Below are 24535 nucleotides of genomic sequence, written 5' to 3' on the forward strand. Positions count from 1 at the left end.
ACAAACATTCAATGCCGTTTAGGGCTGCCGGAGTCACTGTGACCTCTCATGAGTAGAGGTCAGAATTGTGTCCCAGCCATTTCTCCATCTGCCGGTCTTGGTTCGTGATAACTTCTCTGGTGCCAAATTTCAGGGGGGCCGTCTTGCACTGGTACCAGTGCTTTTTTGATGCTATCGTACATCCCTCTGTTGTTGTCCGTCACAACAGCGGTCTGGATCTTATCACTGAGTTCTGTCCCGTACTCGTTGGCGTGTTCTGGACCTTGCTCCTAGCAGTCTTGAAAGTCTACAAGTTCCTCTCGGTGGGTCTCCGCTTGTACTCGACGAACGACACACGCGTGGTCTCAATAAGCGACTTTGCCTATAACCAGTCATGTGACTTGGAGGCTTTTTCCCAAAGGTAGCTAGGGCGGGGCGGTGAATCGTGTCTCGCAAATTTCCTCACTTTTCTGTGGCTGTGAGTCTCCGGGTTGCGATGAATCATATTCCTTCTTAAAGACTTCTGCGAATTTTTCCACGAGATCTGGCTGGGTCATCCTGCTGACGTCGATGCGCGGTGCTCCCGGTTTCATTGTACGGTGGAACTTTTTTGGCTGCAGCCTGATTTGCAGCGTACCAGTGAGTGTCAGTGTCGCAGTCTGCACTGTGGTAAGAGCGTGTGCGGAGAACTTTTTGATGGCAGAACGCAAGGGAGACCATAAAGGGGGCAGGGATCCGGCTTCCGTTTGTTCATCTGCTGACCGTCGCATTTTATATTTTCACTATAGAGGATTAAAGCATACAGGTGAGAGGAGCCATCCTTGTCAACTCCCTTTCACAAACACGGACGCATGTTGGCGCCCATACAGGGTTTTCATTGCTCGTATTATCTACTCCGACATACCCATACGCCTTCTTAATAATTACACGAAGGTTGAAGAGTTTATGTCGAGTACCCACGCTCCTTCTAAAGCCCATCTGCTCTTATGATAACGCAGCCTCTGCAACAGGAGTTAACCGTCTTAGTAGGACGCGCAGTTTGAGTTTACTTGCAGGGCTTATTAACGAAATCGCTCGGTGGAAACTAGTTTCCTTCCTTGTCAACTCAATGAATGGTGCTCTGAATATTTTGAACATTGCTTTGAAATACACGTCATGAAGACTTGGCACCGAAGACGAGTCTTCGCTACCTTTCTGTCTCTTCTTTGTTGCAGGTCTTAAAAAACGCATTGAAATCACGAGGCCTGTGAATGAAAGCTTCTATGTTCGGTGTTTGTGAATGCATCGTTTTCGTTTCAATGACAAAGTTGGTCCCTCATTTCCATGCTTGCTCTGATCATCTACGACTATAGGTTTACTTTCTGTTGTATACCTCGGTAGGGCTGAGTGAGTAACAGCGAACAACTGAGACTCCCGCTTGTGCAAACTCAAATAAGCCTTGCCCTTCTTTCGGGTTATTGGTCGAGTTTTTTTTTGAGGGGTTGTTACAGATAGTCAGCAACATTCCTTGGCCGCCTTGTCATGCTGATTTTGCTTCGGGGTTCATCTCCAACTGGGACTCAACCTCTCGCCTGGTTTTTCTCGGAAATAGCCGATGCCGTCAAGGACGTCATCAAATTGCTTAATAAGATCTTCACACTTGGTTGCCTGCTTCGCCATTTCAATCCATAGATCATTGGGTTCTTTGATTCACTCGTCCACGTCGATCTTCAACGGCATTCCAAGCTCGGATAATCTTTCTTTCCCTATTTCCCTCTTATCACCATATTACTTCTATTACTTCTCGATTCCTGTTCCAAAGCTGTAGCTTTATCTCGAAGATAAGTCTGGGTTGTCTTCAAAGCGGTGAGAAATCGCCTTGTACTACATTCACCCATAAGGCTGTTATCTGCTGCACTGTGAGGCTCAACGTGCGCGTACACGTAAAAAAACAGCTTTCTTAGTCTCGCTTGATGTGACTGTTTTCAAATTGAATGAGTGTTTTAGAGGATAATTCCAGATACTCAATATTGCATCCATCACTAGATTTATCAAGCTCCGGTTCATAGTAAAGCTGATGGACACTCATTAGTTTTCTTCTCTGCTTGTATTCTGTCCTTTCTGTCTTATGCTCTCTGATTTACATCACACGGCAAAATGGCTGTATTTGCCACATTCAGGGCACTGTTTTCCCTTCTATTGGGCTGGTATGATTAGATCTCCGTCTTCGAACGTCGAATGACTTGTCTTCGAATCCGGGTTCTATTTTCTCTTCTCTACGGCAGATTTGTATTGACTAGAACTCCGTCTTCGATCGTCGAATGACTTGTCGAAGAACCCTGGCACTGTTTCACTTCTCTTTGGCTGGTTTGATTAGATCTCCGTCTTCGATCGTCTAATGAGTTGTCCTAGAATCTTTATTGTAAACAGCGAATGATCCTCAGTAATATTAAGTTTATTGCTAGTTTCATCATGTTTCATTATTTCTTTCTTCACTTTCTTTTCTGCCCTTTCTAAGAACCCAGTTCTTAGAAAGGTATAAGGGCGTCGAGTCGACGCCCTTATAACCATTTTTACCACGCTCTTCCAATCTCCTACTGACTCGGGAGAAGATGTAGTAGAGAGTAGATTTTTAGAGTAATACCGCTCCCCACAACCCGAATTCCGGGAGGTCTTTTTCTCCCATCTCAACTCGCGACAGAATACGTCGTTCTTCTCTTTTCTTCTCTGGAGGCTTTTTCTAAGACTTTTACTGGTTTCTGTATGGCTTCCCGGTCTTCCGACGTGAATTTCGCAATTAATTTTACTCTCGTCGCCATTGAAACAAACGGACGCTACATGGGGAACGCCCACGTAAGATTGACCAATGGGATGAGCAATATATCAATAAATAATGCAATCAGATTTCTTTAAGATTGTTAAATTCATTCTTTTTTGCATTAACAATAATGTCGCTTAGAAACAGTAAACTAATGCATAATTAATATTTTATTTTGTTTTCAAAGAAATACCAGCTGGCTAAAAAACAACAACAGCTTTTTATCTAAAAAAAAGTATCATGTTTTTTTCTCTATAAAACTCTTGATAATATCCGAAGTAAATAAAGTTCAAAGCAGGATAAGATTTTTGCTATTTTATTATATTTTTATGTCTCATATGCCAGGTATAACAGTTTGATACACGATCCTCGCGTAGTAGCGAAAAACTACTTTTTATCTGAACAGAGCAGAAAGGCGGAAGGGAAAGAGAGACAGGGAAAACTACTTTTAATTCCAAATGCATTTTTATCCAATTTCACCATGGAAAAGAGAGAGCGGAAAAAAACTTGAATATTGACTTTAGGGGAGAAAATTATGCTTTTTTTGCTTTTTTAAATTAGATATTACTTTTATACTTAAACTTCTACTATTAACAGAGCGCGAGGTCCGTACTGAAAAATCTCAGCCCGCTGGCTTTTTGTACAGACCGAGGCCGCAGGCCGAGTTATTTATTACATGGCTTTTTAAAATATTTGTACGAGAAGGAAAACTTATGCTGCTGAAGTGAAAGGTAGGAACCAAGGATTCAAGCCACGAGTGCTCAACTCCACAACTCGAAATGACGAGTCGATTTGTAGAATGACCATCGAAAATTGCTTTTTACGCCGATTTTACCGACCTTCACATGAAAAACATCATTTCTTTTATGTTATTCCATTTAGATTAATTGTCTTTACGGAAAATCGTCTTCAAACTCCCTGTGTTTTGACAATTTCCCGCCATAATGTTTGCAATGCGCGCGACAATTTCAAGTTTGCTTAAATTCTATTTGCGAAAAAAAAAGGTAACAAAACGTCTCTTTATAAGGGGGAATAAAGGCAAATCACTCGAGGAATTCCACAGGAAGAGGTTGTTGGCATAATAAATGGAATTAAACTTATCTTGCGTTTTGAAAATCGGATAATTAACAAAAATCATGATCATCGGTTTACGATCAACCAGCCACCAACACAAACTCAGAACTTCGGTGAAACTTGCAAAAAAAGTAAATAAAGAAATTGATTTAAGCAGTATGTAAGTCTATCACTTAAAATCTATTACGCAATTTTGGCAGTGTTTCGAACGTTGGACCTGAAACAAAATCGAAGACCAAAAAGCAAAAGCCAACTTTACTCGTGCCTTACATTTACACGTCTATAGTGGCGTAATATATATCATTGTGTAGTTCTTGAAAATATCCATCCACCCCCCCCCCCCCCCCCCCCCCAATGAGGAGATTGGAAATTCCGGAGGGCTGGTGGCCCTGGAATTTCCAGAGGGGAGGGGGAAAATGCCCTTTTTCCTTAACAGTTTCTGTATTTATTTTTTTCCAGGGGGTTGGAAATTCCAGAGGGGTGGGGGGCATACCTTCGCCCCTCTCAATGGGGGGGGGGGGGGGAGGTATGGATATTATCTGGAACTACACATTACATCTTATATGGTGTTCTTAACTGAGCGGAAAAAAAAGAAAACGAAAAAAAACGGAAAATAAGCTGCTTTATAGAATAAAAGATCAGGTTATCAACAAAAGGCCTTGCTTAATCTATCAATGTTTGCCAACTTATTTTGCAGTTAAAAAAGTTCGACAAATTTGTTTGCCGAAAGAACGGCAAACGTTGTGAGAATACATTCAGAGGATTTACTGCAAAAAGCTACAACCAATGTAATTCCACTCATCTTTGGTTTGATTTTAAGGACACACTTACACGTTCGTGTCTACGAACTTTCAAAAGTATTTTAAAGATAATGCATCGAATTATGTAGAAAGTTCACTGAAAGATTTGTACTTAAAGCTTATGTATGCATAGCATGACGATATTTCTTAGTGAATTCACGCCTATAAATTCGACCTGAAAAAAATCGAAAACCGAAGAAAGAACTAGAAATTATTGAACTCTACTTCTTATATGTTGTTGGAAAGTGAGTGAAAAAAAAAAGAGATAAGAAAACGAAAATGAGCTGTTTTATTGAAAAAAAGGGAAAAAAGATTAGGTAAACAACAAAAGGCCAAGTCGTTTTGCAGTAAAAAAAGGTTCGACAAATTTGTTTTCTGTGCTTTCGACTCTGCATGACAATATTTGTTTTATGTACCATGTTATGCTTTTACAAAGGTTTAACTGCAATTCCAAAAAGCTACAATCAGTCTCATTCTATTGGAAATGTATCAAATTACATGTAGAAAGTTCACTAAAAGATGAGAACTTCAAGGTTTTTGTCGATTTGTTCATGCGTGCAAGACGGTTGTTCATATTTTTTTAGGAAATTCACGCTAATTGTGTACTTACCAGAAAAGAACTTCGAGAAGAGATTAACTTGAAAACCAATAGAATCTAAAAGAAAAGTAGCAAAGGTTCTTTATCACAGTTAAAAAAACATATCTTTCGCAAATATCAAATCGAAATCTGTTTGCAATTTCATTTCTGGAATTTCCAGAGGGGAGGGGGAAAATGCCCTTTTTCCTTAACAGTTTCTGTATTTATTTTTTTCCAGGGGGTTGGAAATTCCAGAGGGGTAGGGGGCATACCTTCGCCCCTCTCAATGGGGGGAGGGGGGGGTATGGATATTATCTGGAACTACACATTACATCTTATATGGTGTTCTTATCTGAGCGGAAAAAAAATAAAGAAAACGAAAAAAAAAAACGGAAAATAAGCTGCTTTATAGAATAAAAGATCAGGTTATCAACAAAAGGCCTTGCTTAATCTATTAATGTTTGCCAACTTATTTTGCAGTTAAAAAAGTTCGACAAATTTGTTTGCCGAAAGAACGGCAAACGTTGTGAGAATACATTCAGAGGTGATACTGCAAAAAGCTACAACCAATGTAATTCCACTCATCTTTGATTTGATTTTAAGGACACACTTACACGTTCGTGTCTACGAACTTTCAAAAGTATTTTAAAGATAATGCATCGAATTATGTAGAAAGTTCACTGAAAGATTTGTACTTAAAGCTTATGTATGCATAGCATGACGATATTTCTTAGTGAATTCACGCCTATAAATTCGACCTGAAAAAAATCGAAAATCGAAGAAAGAACTAGAAATTATTGAACTCTACTTCTTATATGTTGTTGGAAAGTGAGTGAAAAAAAAAGAGATAAGAAAACGAAAATGAGCTGTTTTATTGAAAAAAAGGGAAAAAAGATTAGGTAAACAACAAAAGGCCAAGTCGTTTTGCAGTAAAAAAAGGTTCGACAAATTTGTTTTCTGTGCTTTCGACTCTGCATGACAATATTTGTTTTATGTACCATGTTATGCTTTTACAAAGGTTTAACTGCAATTCCAAAAAGCTACAATCAGTCTCATTCTATTGGAAATGCATCAAATTACATGTAGAAAGTTCACTAAAAGATGAGAACTTCAAGGTTTTTGTCGATTTGTTCATGCGTGCAAGACGGTTGTTCATATTTTTTTAGGAAATTCACGCTAATTGTGTACTTACCAGAAAAGAACTTCGAGAAGAGATTAACTTGACAACCAATAGAATCTAAAAGAAAAGTAGCAAAGGTTCTTTATCACAGTTAAAAAAACATATCTTTCGCAAATATCAAATCGAAATCTGTTTGCAATTTCATTTCTGGAATTTCCAGAGGGGAGGGGGAAAATGCCCTTTTTCCTTAACAGTTTCTGTATTTATTTTTTTCCAAGGGGTTGGAAATTCCAGAGGGGTGGGGGGGGGCATACCTTCGCCCCTCTCAATGGGGGGGGGGGGTATGGATATTATCTGGAACTACACATTACATCTTATATGGTGTTCTTATCTGAGCGGAAAAAAAATAAAGAAAACGAAAAAAAAACGGAAAATAAGCTGCTTTATAGAATAAAAGATCAGGTTATCAACAAAAGGCCTTGCTTAATCTATTAATGTTTGCCAACTTATTTTGCAGTTAAAAAAGTTCGACAAATTTGTTTGCCGAAAGAACGGCAAACGTTGTGAGAATACATTCAGAGGTTTTACTGCAAAAAGCTACAACCAATGTAATTCCACTCATCTTTGATTTGATTTTAAGGACACACTTACACGTTCGTGTCTTCGAACTTTCAAAAGTATTTTAAAGATAATGCATCGAATTATGTAGAAAGTTCACTGAAAGATTTGTACTTAAAGCTTATGTATGCATAGCATGACGATATTTCTTAGTGAATTCACGCCTATAAATTCGACCTGAAAAAAATCGAAGAAGACCAAAGCAAAAGCCAACTATACTTGAGCCTACGGTAACATTAACAAACGTAAAGCGTGTGAGATTATCTTCGACGCCTTAAGTGGCGTCTGTATAATATAGTATCATATTAATCGAGAACTTAAAAGAAATTATTGAACTCTACGTCTTATATGTTGTTCTAATGTGAGTGAAAAAAAAAACAGAGATAAGAAAACGAAAATGAGCTGTTTTATTGAAAAAAAGGGAAAAAAGATTAGGTAAACAAAAAAAGGCCAAGTCATTTTGCAGTAAAAAAAGGTCCGACAAATTTGTTTTCTGTGCTATCGACTCTGCATGACAATATTTGTTTTATGTAACATGTTGTGATAACATTTTACAAAGGTTTAACCGCAATTCCAAAAAGTTACTATCACTCTCATTCTTTTGGAAATGCATCAAATTATGTAGAAAGTTCACAAACTTCAAGGTTTGTGTCGATTTGTTCATGCCCGTGCAAGACGGTTGTTCATATTTTTTTAGGAAATTCACGCTAATTGTGTACTTACCAGAAAAGAACTTCGAGAAGAGATTAACTTGAAAACCAATAGAATCTAAAAGAAAAGTAGCAAAGGTTCTTTATCACAGTTAAAAAAACATATCTTTCGCAAATATCAATTCGAAATCTGTTTGCAATTTCATTTCTGTAAAACCTTCTTCTTACCCAATATTTCAATGATCTGTACTGCTCCTGTCACCTCAAAATGTGGATTCAAGACAGTTCAGTGCGAATGTGCAAATAGAGATTTCATTTCAATAGTTAGAGCAAGGATGTTTTCTAATAGAGGCAATTAATACCACCTTCTTACCATACTTATTTTGACCAATATGGCATAAAATGAGTTGCTCATATTGCGAGGAAACGTGATTGGCACAATCTGGGAATGGGATACAATACATTTTTAAATTTATTGCTCAGCTGGATTTGAACATCGCCTTAGGAGGCTGGTAATATTTTCTACAGAAAACGCAATTAAAAACAACATCAGTCGTATTACAATTCGGATAGATGGTGTTATTTAAGTACAGACCTCCATAGATGAAATCGTTTAGCTACCCCATAGACCTCCATAGATGAAATCGTTTAGCTACCCTCTACTCTACCTTGGCTAGATCTAGCTGATTCAGTTGCCGAAAATTACATTTTTTTATTAAGAATGTTTTCTTTTCTAATAGAGGCAATTAATATCACCCTGACGAGTTAAAGCAAACACGATTTCGACTGCTACTCCTACATACAATTTTTTATTTCTCGATACTTGAAATTGTTTCTTGCAGACAATTGTACTTTATATTTCAAACTAAGCAATGATTCCAATATGTGTATAAGTTTTTCAACATCCCTTATTTCGACCAATATGGCATAAAATGAGTTTCTCATATCGTGACGTGATTGGCACCATCTGGGAATGGGATACAATACATTTTTAAATTGATTGCTCTGCTGGATTTGAACATCGCTTTAGGAGGCTGGTATTATTTTCTACAGAAAACACAATTAAAAATAACATCAGTCGTATTACCATTCGGATAGATGGTGTTATTTAAGTACAGACCTCCATAGATGAAATCGTTTAGCTACCCCATAGACATCCATAGATGAAATCGTTTAGCTACCCTCTACTCTACCTTGGCTAGATCTAGCTGGTCAGCTTTCTTAAGGGGGCAATTCAGTTGCCGAAAATAACATTTTTTATTAAGGATGTTTTTTTTTCTAGTAGAGGCATTTAATACCACCCTGACGAGTTAAAGCAAACACGATTTCAACTGCTACTCCTACATACAATTTTTTATTTCTCGATACTTGAAATTGTTTCTTGCAGACAATTGTACTTTATATTTCAAACTAAGCAATGATTCCAATATGTGTATAAGTTTTTCAACATCCCTTATTTCGACCAATATGGCATAAAATGAGTTTCTCATATCGTGACGTGATTGGCACCATCTGGGAATGGGATACAATACATTTTTAAATTGATTGCTCTGCTGGATTTGAACATCGCCTTAGGAGGCTGGTATTATTTTCTAAAGAAAACACAATTAAAAACAACATCAGTCGTATTACCAGTAGGATAGATGGTGTTATTTAAGTACAGACCTTAATAGATAAAATCGTTTAGCTACCCCATAGACCTCCATAGATGAAGTCCTTTAGCTACCCTCTACTCTACCTTGGCTAGATCTAGCTGATTCAGTTGCCAAAAATTACATTTTTTTATTGAGGATGTTTTTTTTTCTAATAGAGGCAATTAATACCACCCTGACGAGTTAAAGCAAACACGATTTCGACTGCTACTCCTACATACAATTTTTTATTTCTCGATACTTGAAATTGTTTCTTGCAGACAATTGTACTTTACATTTCAAACTAAGCAATGATTCCAATATGTGTATGATTTTTTCAAGATCCCTTATTTCGACCAATATGGCATAAAATGAGTTTCTCATATCGTGACGTGATTGGCACCATCTGGGAATGGGATACAATACATGTTTAAATTTATTGCTCTGTTGGATTTAAACATCGCTTTAGGAGGCTGGTATTATTTTCTACAGAAAACGCAATTTAAAACAACATCAGTCGTATTACCAGTAGGATAGATGGATGATGTTATTCAGTTCAACAGATGATATCGTTCAGATGCCCTCTACTCTATTCTTGGCTGGATCTAGCCGACCAGCTTTTTTAAGGGGGCAATCGGGTTGCCGAAAATTAAATTTTCTTTATTCTAGTTATTCTACTTTAATTCCAAATGCGTTTTTATCCAATTTCACTATGGGAAAGAGAGAGCGGAAAAAACTTGAATATTGACTTAAGGGGCTAAAATAATGCTTTTTTTTTCTTTTTTTAAAATATATATTACTTTTATACTACTAGAATTATATAATACTATTAACAGAGCGCGAGGTCCGTACTGAAAAATCTCAGCCCGCGGGCTTTTTGTACAGATCGAGGCCGCAGGCCGAGTTATTTATTACATGGCTTTTTTAAATATTTGTACGAGAAGGAAAACTTATTCTGCTGAAGAGAAAGGAAGGAACCAAGGATTCAAGCCACGAGTTCTCAACTCCACAACTCGAAATGACGAGTCGATTTGTAGAATTACCATCGAAAATTGCTTTTTACGCCGATTTTACCGACCTTCACATGAAAAACATCATTTCTTTTATGTTATTCCATTTAGATTAATTGTCTTTATGGAAAATCGTCTTCAAACTCCCTGTGTTTTGACAATTTCCCGCCATAATGATTGCAATGCGCGCGACATTTCAAGTTTGCTTAAATTCTATTTGCGAAAAAAAAAGGTAACAAAACGTCTCTTTATAAGGGGGAATAAAGGCAAATCACTCGAGGAATTCCACAGGAAGAGGTTGTTGGCATAATAAATGGAATTAAACTTATCTTGCGTTTTGAAAATCGGATAATTAACAAAAATCATGATCATCGGTTTACGATCAACCAGCCACCAACACAAACTCATAACTTCAATGAAACTTGCAAAAAAAGAGTAAATAAAGAAATTGATTTAAGCAGTATGTAAGTCCATCACTTAAAATCTATTACGCAATTTTGGCAGTGTTTCGAACGTTGGACCTGAAACAAAATCATAGACCAAAAAGCAAAAGCCAACTTTACTCGTGCCTTACATTTACACGTCTATAGTGGCGTAATATATATCATTGTGTAGTTCTTGAAAATATCCATCCACCCCCCCCCCCCCCCCCCCCAATGAGGAGATTGGAAATTCCGGAGGGCTGGTGGCCCTGGAATTTCCAGAGGGGAGGGGGAAAATGCCCTTTTTCCTTAACAGTTTCTGTATTTATTTTTTTTTCATATGGATATTATCTGGAACTACACATTACATCTTATATGGTGTTCTTATCTGAGCGGAAAAAAAAATAAAGAAAACGAAAAAAAAAACGGAAAATAAGCTGCTTTATAGAATAAAAGATCAGGTTATCAACAAAAGGCCTTGCTTAATCTATTAATGTTTGCCAACTTATTTTGCAGTTAAAAAAGTTCGACAAATTTGTTTGCCGAAAGAACGGCAAACGTTGTGAGAATACATTCAGAGGTTTTACTGCAAAAAGCTACAACCAATGTAATTCCACTCATCTTTGATTTGATTTTAAGGACACACTTACACGTTCGTGTCTACGAACTTTCAAAAGTATTTTAAAGATAATGCATCGAATTATGTAGAAAGTTCACTGAAAGATTTGTACTTAAAGCTTGTGTATGCATAGCATGACGATATTTCTTAGTGAATTCACGCCTATGAATTCGACCTGAAAAAAATCGAAGAAGACCAAAGCAAAAGCCAACTATACTTGAGCCTACGGTAACATTAACAAAAACGTAAAGCGTGTGAGATTATCTTCGACGCCTGAAGTGGCGTCTGTATAATATAGTATCATATTAATCGAGAACTTAAAAGAAATTATTGAACTCTACTTCTTATATGTTGTTCTAATGTGAGTGAAAAAAAAAACAGATATAAGAAAACGAAAATGAGCTGTTTTATTGAAAAATAGGGAAAAAAGATTAGGTAAACAACAAAAGGCCAAGTCATTTTGCAGTAAAAAAATGGTTCGGCAAATTTGGTTTGTGTGCTATCGACTCTGCATGACAATATTTGTTTTATGTAACATGTTGTGATAACATTTTACAAAGGTTTAACTGCAATTCAAAAAAGTTACTATCACTCTCATTCTATTGGAAATGCATCAAATTATGTAGAAAGTTCACAAACTTCAAGGTTTGTGTCGATTTGTTCATGCGTGCAAGACGGTTGTTCATAATTTTTTTTTTGAAAATTCACGCTAATTGTGTACTTACCAGAAAAGAACTTCGAGAAGAGATTAACTTGAAAACCAATAGAATCTAAAAGAAAAGTAGCAAAGGTTCTTTATCACAGTTAAAAAAACCCCATATCTTTCTCAAATATCAATTCGAAATCTGTTTGCAATTTCATTACTGGAATTTCCAGAGGGGAGGGGGAAAATGCCCTTTTTCCTTAACAGTTTCTGTATTTATTTTTTTTCCAGGGGGTTGGAAATTCCAGAGGGGTGGGGGGCATACCTTCGCCCCTCTCAATTGGGGGGGGGGGGGATATGGATATTATCTGGAACTACACATTACATCTTATATGGTGTTCTTATCTGAGCGGAAAAGAAATAAAGAAAACGAAAAAAAAACGGAAAATAAGCTGCTTTATAGAATAAAAGATCAGGTTATCAACAAAAGGCCTTGCTTAATCTATTAATGTTTGCCAACTTATTTTGCAGTTTAAAAAGTTCGACAAATTTGTTTGCCGAAATAACGGCAAACGTTGTGAGAATACATTCAGAGGTTTTACTGCAAAAAGCTACAACCAATGTAATTCCACTCATCTTTGATTTGATTTTAAGGACACACTTACACGTTCGTGTCTACGAACTTTCAAAAGTATTTTAAAGATAATGCATCGAATTATGTAGAAAGTTCACGGAAAGATTAGTACTTAAAGCTTGTGTATGCATAGCATGACGATATTTCTTAGTGAATTCACGCCTATGAATTCGACCTGAAAAAAATCGAAGACCAAAGCAAAAGCCAACTATACTTGAGCCTACGGTAACATTAACAAACGTAAAGCGTGTGAGATTATCTTCGACGCCTGAAGTGGCGTCTTTATAATATAGTATCATATTAATCGAGAACTTAAAAGAAATTATTGAACTCTACTTCTTATATGTTGTTCTAATGTGAGTAATAAAAAAACAGATACGAAAACGAAAATGAGCGGTTTTATTGAAAAATAGGGAAAAAAGATTAGGTAAACAACAAAAGGCCAAGTCATTTTGCAGTAAAAAAGGTTCGGCAAATTTTGTTTCTGTGCTTTCGACTCTGCATGACAATATTTGTTTTATGTAACATGTTGTGATAACATTTTACAAAGGTTTAACTGCAATTCCAAAAAGTTAATATCACTCTCATTCTATTGGAAATGCATCAAATTATGTAGAAAGTTCACAAACTTCAAGGTTTGTGCCAATTTGTTCATGCGCGCAAGACGGTTGTTCATATTTTTTTTAGGAAATTCACGCTAATTGTGTACTTACCAGAAAAGAACTTCGAGAAGAGATTAACTTGAAAACCAATAGAATCTAAAAGAAAAGTAGCAAAGGTTCTTTATCACAGTTAAAAAAACATATCTTTCTCAAATATCAATTCGAAATCTGTTTGCAATTTCATTTCTGTAAAACCTTCTTCTTACCCAATATTTCAATGATCTGTACTGCTCCTGTCACCTCAAAATGTGGATTCAAGACAGTTCAGTGCGAATGTGCAAATAGAGATTTCATTTCAATAGTTAGAGCAAGGATGTTTTCTAATAGAGGCAATTAATACCACCTTCTTACCATACTTATTTTGACCAATATGGCATAAAATGAGTTGCTCATATTGCGAGGAAACGTGATTGGCACAATCTGGGAATGGGATACAATACATTTTTAAATTTATTGCTCAGCTGGATTTGAACATCGCCTTAGGAGGCTGGTAATATTTTCTACAGAAAACGCAATTAAAAACAACATCAGTCGTATTACAATTCGGATAGATGGTGTTATTTAAGTACAGACCTCCATAGATGAAATCGTTTAGCTACCCCATAGACCTCCATAGATGAAATCGTTTAGCTACCCTCTACTCTACCTTGGCTAGATCTAGCTGATTCAGTTGCCGAAAATTACATTTTTTTATTAAGAATGTTTTCTTTTCTAATAGAGGCAATTAATATCACCCTGACGAGTTAAAGCAAACACGATTTCGACTGCTACTCCTACATACAATTTTTTATTTCTCGATACTTGAAATTGTTTCTTGCAGACAATTGTACTTTATATTTCAAACTAAGCAATGATTCCAATATGTGTATAAGTTTTTCAACATCCCTTATTTCGACCAATATGGCATAAAATGAGTTGCTCATATCGTGACGTGATTGGCACCATCTGGGAATGGGATACAATACATTTTTAAATTGATTGCTCTGCTGGATTTGAACATCGCTTTAGGAGGCTGGTAATATTTTCTACAGAAAACGCAATTAAAAACAACATCAGTCGTATTACCAGTAGGATAGATAGATGATGTTATTCAGTTCAACAGATGATATCGTTCAGATGCCCTCTACTCTATTCTTGGCTGGATCTAGCCGACCAGCTTTCTTAAGGGGGCAATTGGGTTGCAGAAAATTACATTTTCTTTATTCTATTTATTCTACTTTAATTCCACATGCGTTTTTATCCAATTTCACTATGGGAAAGAGAGAGCGGAAAAAAAACTTGAATATTGACTTACCCATGCTTACATGCGGGCTTGTCGCGTAGTCGCAAAGCCCGTTGATGACAACCTTTTGTCAAACGACTGTATGGCAATCCTTTCGCGCCTTCTCGAGCTCTGACCGAGAGGGGACTGAGTTGGTTGGTGTTTCAAGATGGCGGCCAAACCAAGCCAAATCGCGTGCGTTTGAAAAGATGCCAAATATTCAGGATTGGAGGAATTCGATTTTTTTTTTCGGGAAAGTTAAGCCTCAGATAATGTACATTTTGCGCAAAACGGTCTTCCCTTTCCCTGGAGATGCACTTTAAGTTGCTTCACACTCGTAATAAGCGTCATCGGAAGCACAGTAGTTTAACTATAAATACTTTGTTTGTTAGTGAAAAAGAGAAAAAAATACCTAGATTTCCGTGAATAATGGAGCTGTTTTGAATAGCGTAATAATTTACTTTTTTCAATATTGAGCGAACTGTCGCCAATGATTTCCAACTGTATAAAACGTTTCTCGCTTCCGTCATTCAATTGTTAAACTTTAACATATCTGCTTTTGATCGGTCAGCTTTTTGTTTTGGCTTCCAATGATAAAACGCAAAGATTTTCGGATGGAAACCACAATGCAGTTGGAAGTCATAGCGTAATTTTGAGAAACATTTATTTATGTAGAGATTTAAAGACCAAGTTTAGGAATAAAAGCAGGGCCGTAACGGACCTCGAAATACTAGGGGGGGAGGGGGGGTTGATGCAGAGACATTAAGGGGGGAGGGGGGGTTGATACAGAGACATTAAGGGGGGAGGGGGGGTTGATACAGAGACATTAAGGGGGGAGGGGGGGGGGGTTGATACAGAGACATTAAGGGGGGAGGGGGGGGGTTGATACAGAGACATTAAGGGGGGAGGGGGGGGGTTGATACAGAGACATTAAGGGGGGAGGGGGGGATTGATACAGAGACATTAAGGGGGGGAGGGGGGGGGTTGATACAGAGACATTAAGGGGGGAGGGGGGTTGATGCAGAGACATTAAGGGGGGAGGGGGGGTTGATACAGAGACATTAAGGGGGGAGGGGGGGTTGATACAGAGACATTAAGGGGGGGAGGGGGGTTGATACAGAGATTGGGGGGTTGATACAGTCGATCAGAGAAGGCAAACCTTAAACGGTGTGGAAGGAAGATATGTAACTCACCCAATGACAGTGAGCTAAGGCGGGAGCTATTTTGGAAGAAGAAAAAATTCAAGAAATTATGTAAGCGTAAGAAATATCAATACAGAGCAAGCGGTATCAAAAATTTGGATTTCAAAGATAGCAAAAAACTTTGGCGATCACTTAAGAATCTATTCAGCGTAGGGAAAGACAAAAAACAACAAGAATGTGATTTAGAAATAGAAAGCTTACACTCACACTTCATGGACTTAAACAAAACTACAACCACAAATTTATCCATCACTAACTGTAGAGACCAGACGGGTCCTTTAGACTCAGAGATACGGCTAGAGGAGGTAAATTTAGCTATAGAAAACCTTAAAAACAACAAAGCTCCCGGTCACGATAATATACTAAACGAGCTACTAAAATATGGTAAAGATACTTTACTACCCTACCTAACTAGGTTATTCAACATCATTCTTAGGTCAGGAGTGTTTCCACAAGAATGGAATCTGGGTTTTATTATTCCAATTTTCAAAAAAGGCGATCGCTCTGACGTCAACAATTATAGAGGAATAACACTTTTATCATGCCTCAGTAAGTTATTTACATCTATACTTAATTCAAGACTCTATGACTACCTTGTGCAGAAAGGATATCTAAAGAAGGAACAAGGGGGGTTTAGGAAAAAACACTCAACAGTAGACAGTATATTTATTCTGAAAACCGTTATCGACAGAGTAGTAAAAAGCAAGCCCAAGAAGAAAAACAATATGCTTTTCACTTGCTTCATAGACTTCCGAAAGGCCTTTGACAGCATTCCTAGAGATAAACTATTTGCGAAAATACAACAAGCTGGTATTTCTGGAAACTTTTACGAAGTTCTAAGATCAATGTACTCCAATGATATATCGTGTGGGAAGATAGGGGATTCAATTAGTGAAAGTTTTAGATGCATGGTTGGGGTAAAACAAGGATGCATGTTGAGTCCAACTCTTTTTAATCTGTTCCTTAGCGATTTACCTGATACCTTAGCGAAATCTTCAAGTGCCCACATCTTAGGCAACACAAAATTAAATTGTCTTCTGTATGCAGACGACTTAGTACTTTTCTCGGAAACAAGTAGTGGTCTGCAAGACCTTTTAAATAGACTTTCTATCTACTCAGAAGAAAATAGTCTAAAAGTCAATACTTCAAAAACTAAGGTGATGATTTTTAATAACATAGGCAAAGTAATGAATAACTATCAATTCCTTTTGAACAGGGAACAATTGGAAAATGTCAAATCTTATAAGTACCTAGGGCTAGTATTCAGCGCGGTAGGAAACTTTAACTTAGCAAAAGAGGAGCTTAAAAAAACCGCACTCAAAGCTTTATTTAAGTTAAGGAAAGATCTCGGTATTCACTTCAGATCAGACATTAATCTTACATTAAAACTGTTTGATGCACTGATCAAACCAATTTTATTGTATGGCAGCGAGGTATGGGGTGCCGATAATAAAAGCTGTGTTGATGATAGAGATCCGCTTGAATCAGTACATCTTAAATTCTGTAAAATGTTACTAGGAACTGGAAAAACGGCTGTGAACAATGCGTGCAGAGGGGAACTAGGCAGATATCCTCTTTGTATAAATGCAACATATAGGAACATAAAATACTGGATCAACCTTCGGTCAAAAGAAGAGGCCCTCTCAAAAGTAGTTTATACAGAGTGTGTAAATAACCCTCACGTGTCCTACTGGACCCACAAAACAAAAGAAATAATTTTCAAAGCGGGTTTTGGGTTTATGTGGCTCTATCAAAATGAAACCGACCCTACATTGTTCCTTGATATTTTCTCTAAACGACTTAATGATATGTATTTTCAGAAATGGCATGGGGAAATTTTCAATGACCAAAGGAAAAACAGTAACGAAATGAACAAACTAAGAACTTATAGAACTTTTAAAGACAAATATGAATTAGAGAATTACCTTGTAGCCATCCCTAATGTGAAACATAGAGTTGCGCTAACAAAACTAAGAATAAGTAATCACCAATTGCAAATTGAGAAAGGCAGACACACGAGGCCTTACACAAAGGAAAAAGATCGGATTTGCCCAACATGCAAAAATGACGTGGAAAATGAATTTCACTTTCTAGTACAATGCCAAACATACAAAGAGCTACGAAACTCAGTTATCCAAAATTTGCAGCGCAATCAAATTACACAAAAACGCCTTTTCAATTTACTAATAAATCCGCCAACTCAATTAGCAGGGATAGCTGCAAGGTACATTTCCGAATGTTTCAAGCTAAGGGAAACGCTAATATGAAAAATTAAACCTAAAGCACAATAGAAATCTGAAGTAAGCAGAGCAAAAAAAAAAAAAAAAAAAAAAATACAAATACAAATAAAAATAAAAAAAAGGAAAGGGGAAAAAAGGGAAGAAAAAAAGAAAAAAGAAAATACAATGTAAAACTAAGTAGTAACTAAAAACAATTAGAAAAGATTTAGAAAAAGAAAAAATGAAAGAAAGGCAATACAATGTAAACTAAAACTAAGAACAATCACATTAAAATTAAAAATTTTTTGGTCACTAACCGATGTAACTTTACTGTTTCAAGGGACCAATAAATAAAATCTGTCTGTCTGTCTGTCTGTCATTAAGGGGAGGGGGGGGGTTGATACAGAGACATTAAGGGGGGAGGGGGGGTTGATACAGAGACATTAAGGGGGGAGGGGGGATTGATACAGAGACATTAAGGGGGGAGGGGGGGTTGATACAGAGACATTAAGGGGGGAGAGGGGGGTTGATACAGAGACATTAAGGGGGGGAGGGGGATTGATACAGAGACATTAAGGGGGGAGGGGGGTTGATACAGAGACATTAAGGGGGGAGGGGGGATTGATACAGAGACATTAAGGGGGGGAGGGGGGGGTTGATACAGAGACATTAAGGGGGGAGGGGGGGTTGATACAGAGACATTAAGGGGGGAAGGGGGGGTTGATACAGAGACATTAAGGGGGGGAGGGGGGTTGATACAGAGACATTAAGGGGAGGGGGGGGGTTGATACAGAGACATTAAGGGGGGAGGGGGGGTTGATACAGAGACATTAAGGGGGGAGGGGGGATTGATACAGAGACATTAAGGGGGGGAGGGGGGGGGGTTGATACAGAGACATTAAGGGGGGAGGGGGGGTTGATGCAGAGACATTAAGGGGGGAGGGGGGGTTGATACAGAGACATTAAGGGGGGAGGGGGGGTTGATACAGAGACATTAAGGGGGGGAGGGGGGTTGATACAGAGACATTAAGGGGAGGGGGGGGTTGATACAGAGACATTAAGGGGGGAGGGGGGTTGATACAGAGACATTAAGGGGGGAGGGGGGATTGATACAGAGACATTAAGGGGGAGGGGGGGTTGATACAGAGACATTAAGGGGGGAGGGGGGGGTTGATACAGAGACATTAAGGGGGGAGGGGGATTGATACAGAGACATTAAGGGGGGAGGGGGGTTGATACAGAGACATTAAGGGGGGAGGGGGGATTGATACAGAGACATTAAGGGGGGAGGGGGGGGGGTTGATACAGAGACATTAAGGGGGGAGGGGGGGTTGATACAGAGACATTAAGGGGGGAGGGGGGGGTTGATACAGAGACATTAAGGGGGGAGGGGGGGTTGATACAGAGACATTAAGGGGGGAGGGGGGGTTGATACAGAGACATTAAGGGGGGAGGGGAGATTGATACAGAGACATTAAGGGGGGAGGGGGGATTGATACAGAGACATTAAGGGGGGAGGGGGGTTGATACAGAGACATTAAGGGGGGAGGGGGGGGATTGATACAGAGACATTAAGGGGGGAGGGGGGGTCAATCAATCAATATATTTTATTTGGTACCCTTATACATGATTATATATCAGGTGTTTTTCCAAATAGTTAAGATAAAAAGGAGGTTGTCATTATCCGTGGTGTGCATTTATTCTTTTAGGCATTCAAATCTTTTTCTTGTGCAGTCAAAAATATATTTTGCAGTTTCCCTGTTAATGATCTCGTTTCTTTGATCCATGGTAATAATAAAAAGGAAAGCTCTTTCAGATGTCATTGCATTTAAGTTGATATTAGTTTTGTCTTTGATAACACTATAGTATGCCTTTCTAATCGCGTTGTATGTAGGGCATTTTACAAGAAAGTGTTCTTCGTTTTCTATTCCATTTTTGCAAATCGTGCACCTCCTCTCATTTGGGGGCACATATGGTTTGGCATGTCTACCTGTTTCGATGGCCAAATTATGATTGCTTAGTCTTAATTTTGTGACGGCAATTCTGTGTTGTACATTATTAATTTGGGTAAGATATTTTTCAAGTTCGTAGACCACCTTGAAGGTCCTGAAAGTTCGCAATTTATTCTTTTGGCGTGGGTCTCTTCTACTATCATTGTGAATCTCACTTAGCCACACCTGTCGCTCGATATCTTCAAAGCGCATCTTTATTAAATTTATAGACGTGTTTGGGGCATCAAGCCATATATAGCCCAAGCCTGCTCGATCTAAAATGTTTTTCAGTTTGTGCACCCAAGTTACCTTGCTGTTATTTTCTAAAGAATCTAGGAAAGCCAACACAGCAAGTTTACTGTGGTCAGAATTTATCATTTTTTGCCAATATTTTATTGCTCTACATTTGGCTTTTAAACGCATTGGAAATCTACCGACCTCGGATCTACATGCATTAGAACTGCAGTACCTGTTGACGCCTAGCAGCCAACGTATAAACCTTGTGTGTACAGATTCTATGGGGTCTTTTTCTAGTTTGTCATTGCAGTCTGTTCCCCACACCTCGCTACTATATAATAGAATTGGGGTTACAAGGGTATCAAAGAGCCTAAGTGTTAGAGTTATTTTGTCTCTAAAGTGGTTTCCCATTTCTTTTCGAAGCTTATACAAAGCTTTTAGTCCGACCTTCTTTATTTCTTGCTTTGCTAGGCTGAAGTTCCCAAAGGTGCTAAAATGCACCCCAAGGTATTTATATGACTTGACAATGTCAACTTTACTGTTTCTGTATTTAAAGAGATAGTTGTTCATTGTTTTCCCAGAGTTATTAAATATCATTATCTTAGTTTTTTCTAGATTAACAGTGAGTTTTGCTTCATCACAAAATTCGCTTAGTTTGTCTAAATATTTTTGTAGCCCCGTGGCAGTCTTCGAGACGATTACCAAATCGTCGGCATAAAGTAAACAACTAATAGGTCGTGAATTGAGTTCGACATCGTTGCAATTTCTTACTGTATTTAGTTCCTCGGACAAGCTGCTGAGATAAAAATTAAATAGTGTCGGGGAAATCATACATCCCTGTTTCACTCCGTTGTAACACCTAAAGGCTGGCGTTAACAGATTTCTAATTTTGACTGAGGACTTATCATTTGTGTAAATTGATTTCAAAACTTCAAGAAATCGCCCTGTTACGCCTGAACGCTCTAGCTTATCAAAAAGTTTGTGTCTTGGTACTCTGTCGAAAGCTTTACTGAAATCAACATAACACGTAAATAGGAAGTTTTGTTTCTTTTTTGGCTTTGCTTTAACGTATTTGTCAATCAAAGATTTTAGGATGAAAATACTATCCACTGTTCCATGCTCTTTTCTGAATCCTCCCTGCTCAGGTTTGATTATTTTTCTTTCGACAAGATAATTGTACAATCTGTTGTTCATTATGGATGTGAAAACTTTTCCTAGTGACGAGAGTAAGGTAATACCTCTAAAATTTTCCGGTTTACTAGGATCTCCTTTTTTCAGGATCGGTACTATCAGACCATAACTCCAGCTAGATGGGTATTCCCCACTATTCAAAATTTTATTAAACAAAATTTGTAATGGCTTTTTCAGAGTTTCTTCGCCGCACTTTAATACTTCGTTTAAAATATTATCAGCGCCGGGTGCTTTACCCGTTTTTAGACTTTTTATGGCGTTAGTTATTTCGAGTTCCGTGAATTCGTGATCCAATGGCCCTTGCCTATTGTTTATTCGCGTTTTTTCTACTTCTTCCATTGTATTTTGTGATTCTATTGTCGCGTTTAATTGTTCGAAGTGCTGATGAAAAACAGCAGCTTCTTCGGGTCTAATTTGATGTGATTGTTTATGTGTATTGCTGTTGAAAATCCTATTTATTTGTTTCCAAGTGTTTTTAGAGTTTCTGAAATCGATACTGTTTACTATATTATTATAATGCGTATACTTTTTCCGCCTACAGAGTTTTTTAAAAGACTTCTTTTTTTCCTTCAAGACGGCTCCTAGCTCGCGTTGGTCAGGCTGCTTTGAAAGTAATTTGCCTAGTGAGCGTAAATTTTCTTTTTCATTTTTACATTCCTTGTCGAACCACATTTTGTTAACGCTGCTCTCTTTAATGTCATTGTTTTGGTAGCGCAGTCCTGCGTTTTCGCATGCGGATAAGAGCGTTTCTGTAAAAAGATCTACTGATGTGTCTACGCAATTATTATTTAAAGCCGCATTTAAATTTGTTTGCACTTCTTCGGACTCGAACAATAGCTTTGACTCGCTACTGATCTCGTTATTCCAGCGCAATCTTTTGAGCTCACTTAGTTGTACGTTTTCTGAATTATCCTTTTGTTTAAATGTAAATTTCAGGTTTAGACTGCATGAAAGCGAACAGTGATCAGTCAGGTGTGGCTCAAGCGGATTCACAATGAAATAATCAACAATGTCTAAACTTTCATTATTTACAATTATGTAATCAACAACGCTGCTTCCGTTGTATCGAAAGCAGGTTTTCTTACCTTCAAGGTCACCTACTACTCTGCCGTTCAAAATTCGCATATTGAGTGCAGTGCACGTTTCTATTAAATTTCTTCCTCGGCTGTCAATCACCTTAGAGTCTTGTGAATTTCTATTATTTGGAATATCAATTTGGTAATCTTTTGGTAGACCCATAAATTCGTCATTTTGTTCATCATCCAGAGCAAATTCTTGCAAAATACCCGTTCTTGCATTAAAGTCCCCTTGGATAATGACATCCCCCTTTAGAGAGAGCCTTAATATTTCAAATTCAAGTTCTTCGATTTCAAGTCAAATTCAAGTCAAATTCAAGTTCTTCGATTGATACAGAGACATTAAGGGGGGAGGGGGGGTTGATACAGAGACATTAAGGGGGGAGGGGGGATTGATACAGAGACATTAAGGGGGGGGGGTTGATACAGAGACATTAAGGGGGGAGGGGGGATTGATACAGAGACATTAAGGGGGGAGGGGGGATTGATACAGAGACATTAAGGGGGGAGGGGGGGTTGATACAGAGACATTAAGGGGGGAGGGGGGATTGATACAGAGACATTAAGGGGGGAGGGGGGATTGATACAGAGACATTAAGGGGGGAGGGGGGTTGATACAGAGACATTAAGGGGGGAGGGGGGATTGATACAGAGACATTAAGGGGGGGGGGTTGATACAGAGACATTAAGGGGGGAGGGGGGATTGATACAGAGACATTAAGGGGGGAGGGGGGGTTGATACAGAGACATTAAGGGGGGAGGGGGGATTGATACAGAGACATTAAGGGGGGGGGGGGGTTGATACAGAGACATTAAGGGGGGAGGGGGGATTGATACAGAGACATTAAGGGGGGAGGGGGGGTTGATACAGAGACATTAAGGGGGGAGGGGGGGTTGATACAGAGACATTAAGGGGGGAGGGGGGTTGATACAGAGACATTAAGGGGGGAGGGGGGGTTGATACAGAGACATTAAGGGGGGAGGGGGGGTTGATACAGAGACATTAAGGGGGGAGGGGGATTGATACAGAGACATTAAGGGGGGAGGAGGGGTTGATACAGAGACATTAAGGGGGGAGGGGGGGTTGATACAGAGACATTAAGGGGGGAGGGGGGGTTGATACAGAGACATTAAGGGGGGGAGGGGGGGGATTGATACAGAGACATTAAGGGGGGAGGGGGGGTTGATACAGAGACATTAAGGGGGGAGGGGGGGTTGATACAGAGACATTAAGGGGGGAGGGGGGTTGATACAGAGACATTAAGGGGGGAGGAGGGGGGTTGACATTAAGGGGGGAGGGGACACAGCCCGTGTCCCAACTGGTCATTTCCTTTTAATTTTAAATAGAAATGCCCACTCCATGCCCTCTAGCCGGTATGTCACTGAAAAGGCAGACCAAAACAATGTCAGCGTCATTTCTCACTTTGTCGTTGCAGCGATATATGTTCTTTAACAATTTCCAAACCTTGTGGGATAGGAATGAGCCAACACAATTATATTACCTTATGTTATTGCTTTTACAACGACACCTTTTTTATTTTACAACTATTAAAGTTCATGCGAAGTTTTAAAATTGGCCCGCGAACGAGAAACCAAACATTTAATGTTCCACTGGGTTAACTTTCGAATTTTAAAACATTCCAGCTAAGACTTTGACTTAACGGAAAATTAGCTATTGTTTGTATGTAGATGGCTGAAATAACAGAATCCTTTGATGTCCCCTACAGATGTATCCGCCTGGTGTTTGTTTAGCAAACGTTTTGATGTGTTAAAACACTTTATGCGGCGAACTTTCTAAAATTACCTTTTTGATTATTTATCTAGATCGAGCAATACATTACCAAGGTTTCGAAACTGCTCAATTAGAAACGGGAATCTTCCTAACTAAATCAATTTTTATTATTGGCTGTCGGTCTAGGGGGCATGGGAACGATTGGTTAAGGGGGTTAGAATCCATATGCACTCTTTTGCAGTTCAAAATAAATGTCGATTTTCATCAAAATGAACAAATTAATTGCGAATAGGTCTCTTATCCCAGACCGTAAATTATGGGCGCCGCACGACTTAGAAAGCCGAAAAGATAATTGAAGATGAAAATCTTTTTATTAATTTCCTTTAAAGG

General features: G+C 38.4%; 3 protein-coding genes and 1 long non-coding RNA gene across 4 annotated transcripts in view; 1 reads left to right on the top strand and 3 right to left on the bottom strand.

Annotated features, from left to right (window-relative positions):
• Positions 1-10891, bottom strand: part of LOC5505993 — a 32460-nt gene extending 21569 nt beyond the window's left edge. Inside the window, exons 1-3 of the mRNA XM_048727842.1 lie at positions 7844-10891; positions 7689-7733; positions 5261-5305 (exon numbers count right to left, since the gene is read on the bottom strand). The gene's annotated coding sequence lies outside the window, so the exon portion shown is untranslated. The remainder of the gene's footprint in view (positions 1-5260; positions 5306-7688; positions 7734-7843) is intronic.
• A 60-nt stretch (positions 10892-10951) lies between these two features.
• Positions 10952-15274, bottom strand: LOC125563216. Its single transcript, XR_007308231.1, has 3 exons — positions 13443-15274; positions 13288-13332; positions 10952-12067 (listed from the first exon to the last, which is right to left on the bottom strand). It is a non-coding gene; the product is annotated as an uncharacterized LOC125563216 (long non-coding RNA).
• A 724-nt stretch (positions 15275-15998) lies between these two features.
• Positions 15999-18133, top strand: LOC125563170. Its single transcript, XM_048728099.1, has 2 exons — positions 15999-17962; positions 18065-18133. The coding sequence occupies exons 1-2, from the start codon at positions 16425-16427 to the stop codon at positions 18108-18110; spliced, it is 1584 nt and encodes a 527-aa protein (XP_048584056.1). The 5' UTR covers positions 15999-16424; the 3' UTR covers positions 18111-18133.
• A 1377-nt stretch (positions 18134-19510) lies between these two features.
• LOC125563144 lies at positions 19511-22721 on the bottom strand. Its single transcript, XM_048728018.1, has 2 exons — positions 21654-22721; positions 19511-21469 (listed from the first exon to the last, which is right to left on the bottom strand). Exons 1-2 carry the CDS (start codon positions 22574-22576, stop codon positions 21436-21438), a joined length of 957 nt encoding a protein of 318 aa, XP_048583975.1. The 5' UTR covers positions 22577-22721; the 3' UTR covers positions 19511-21435.
• Positions 22722-24535: the final 1814 nt, after the last annotated feature.

The sequence above is a fragment of the Nematostella vectensis genome, chromosome 5, assembly GCF_932526225.1.
Source record: "Nematostella vectensis chromosome 5, jaNemVect1.1, whole genome shotgun sequence".
NCBI lineage: Eukaryota > Metazoa > Cnidaria > Anthozoa > Actiniaria > Edwardsiidae > Nematostella > Nematostella vectensis.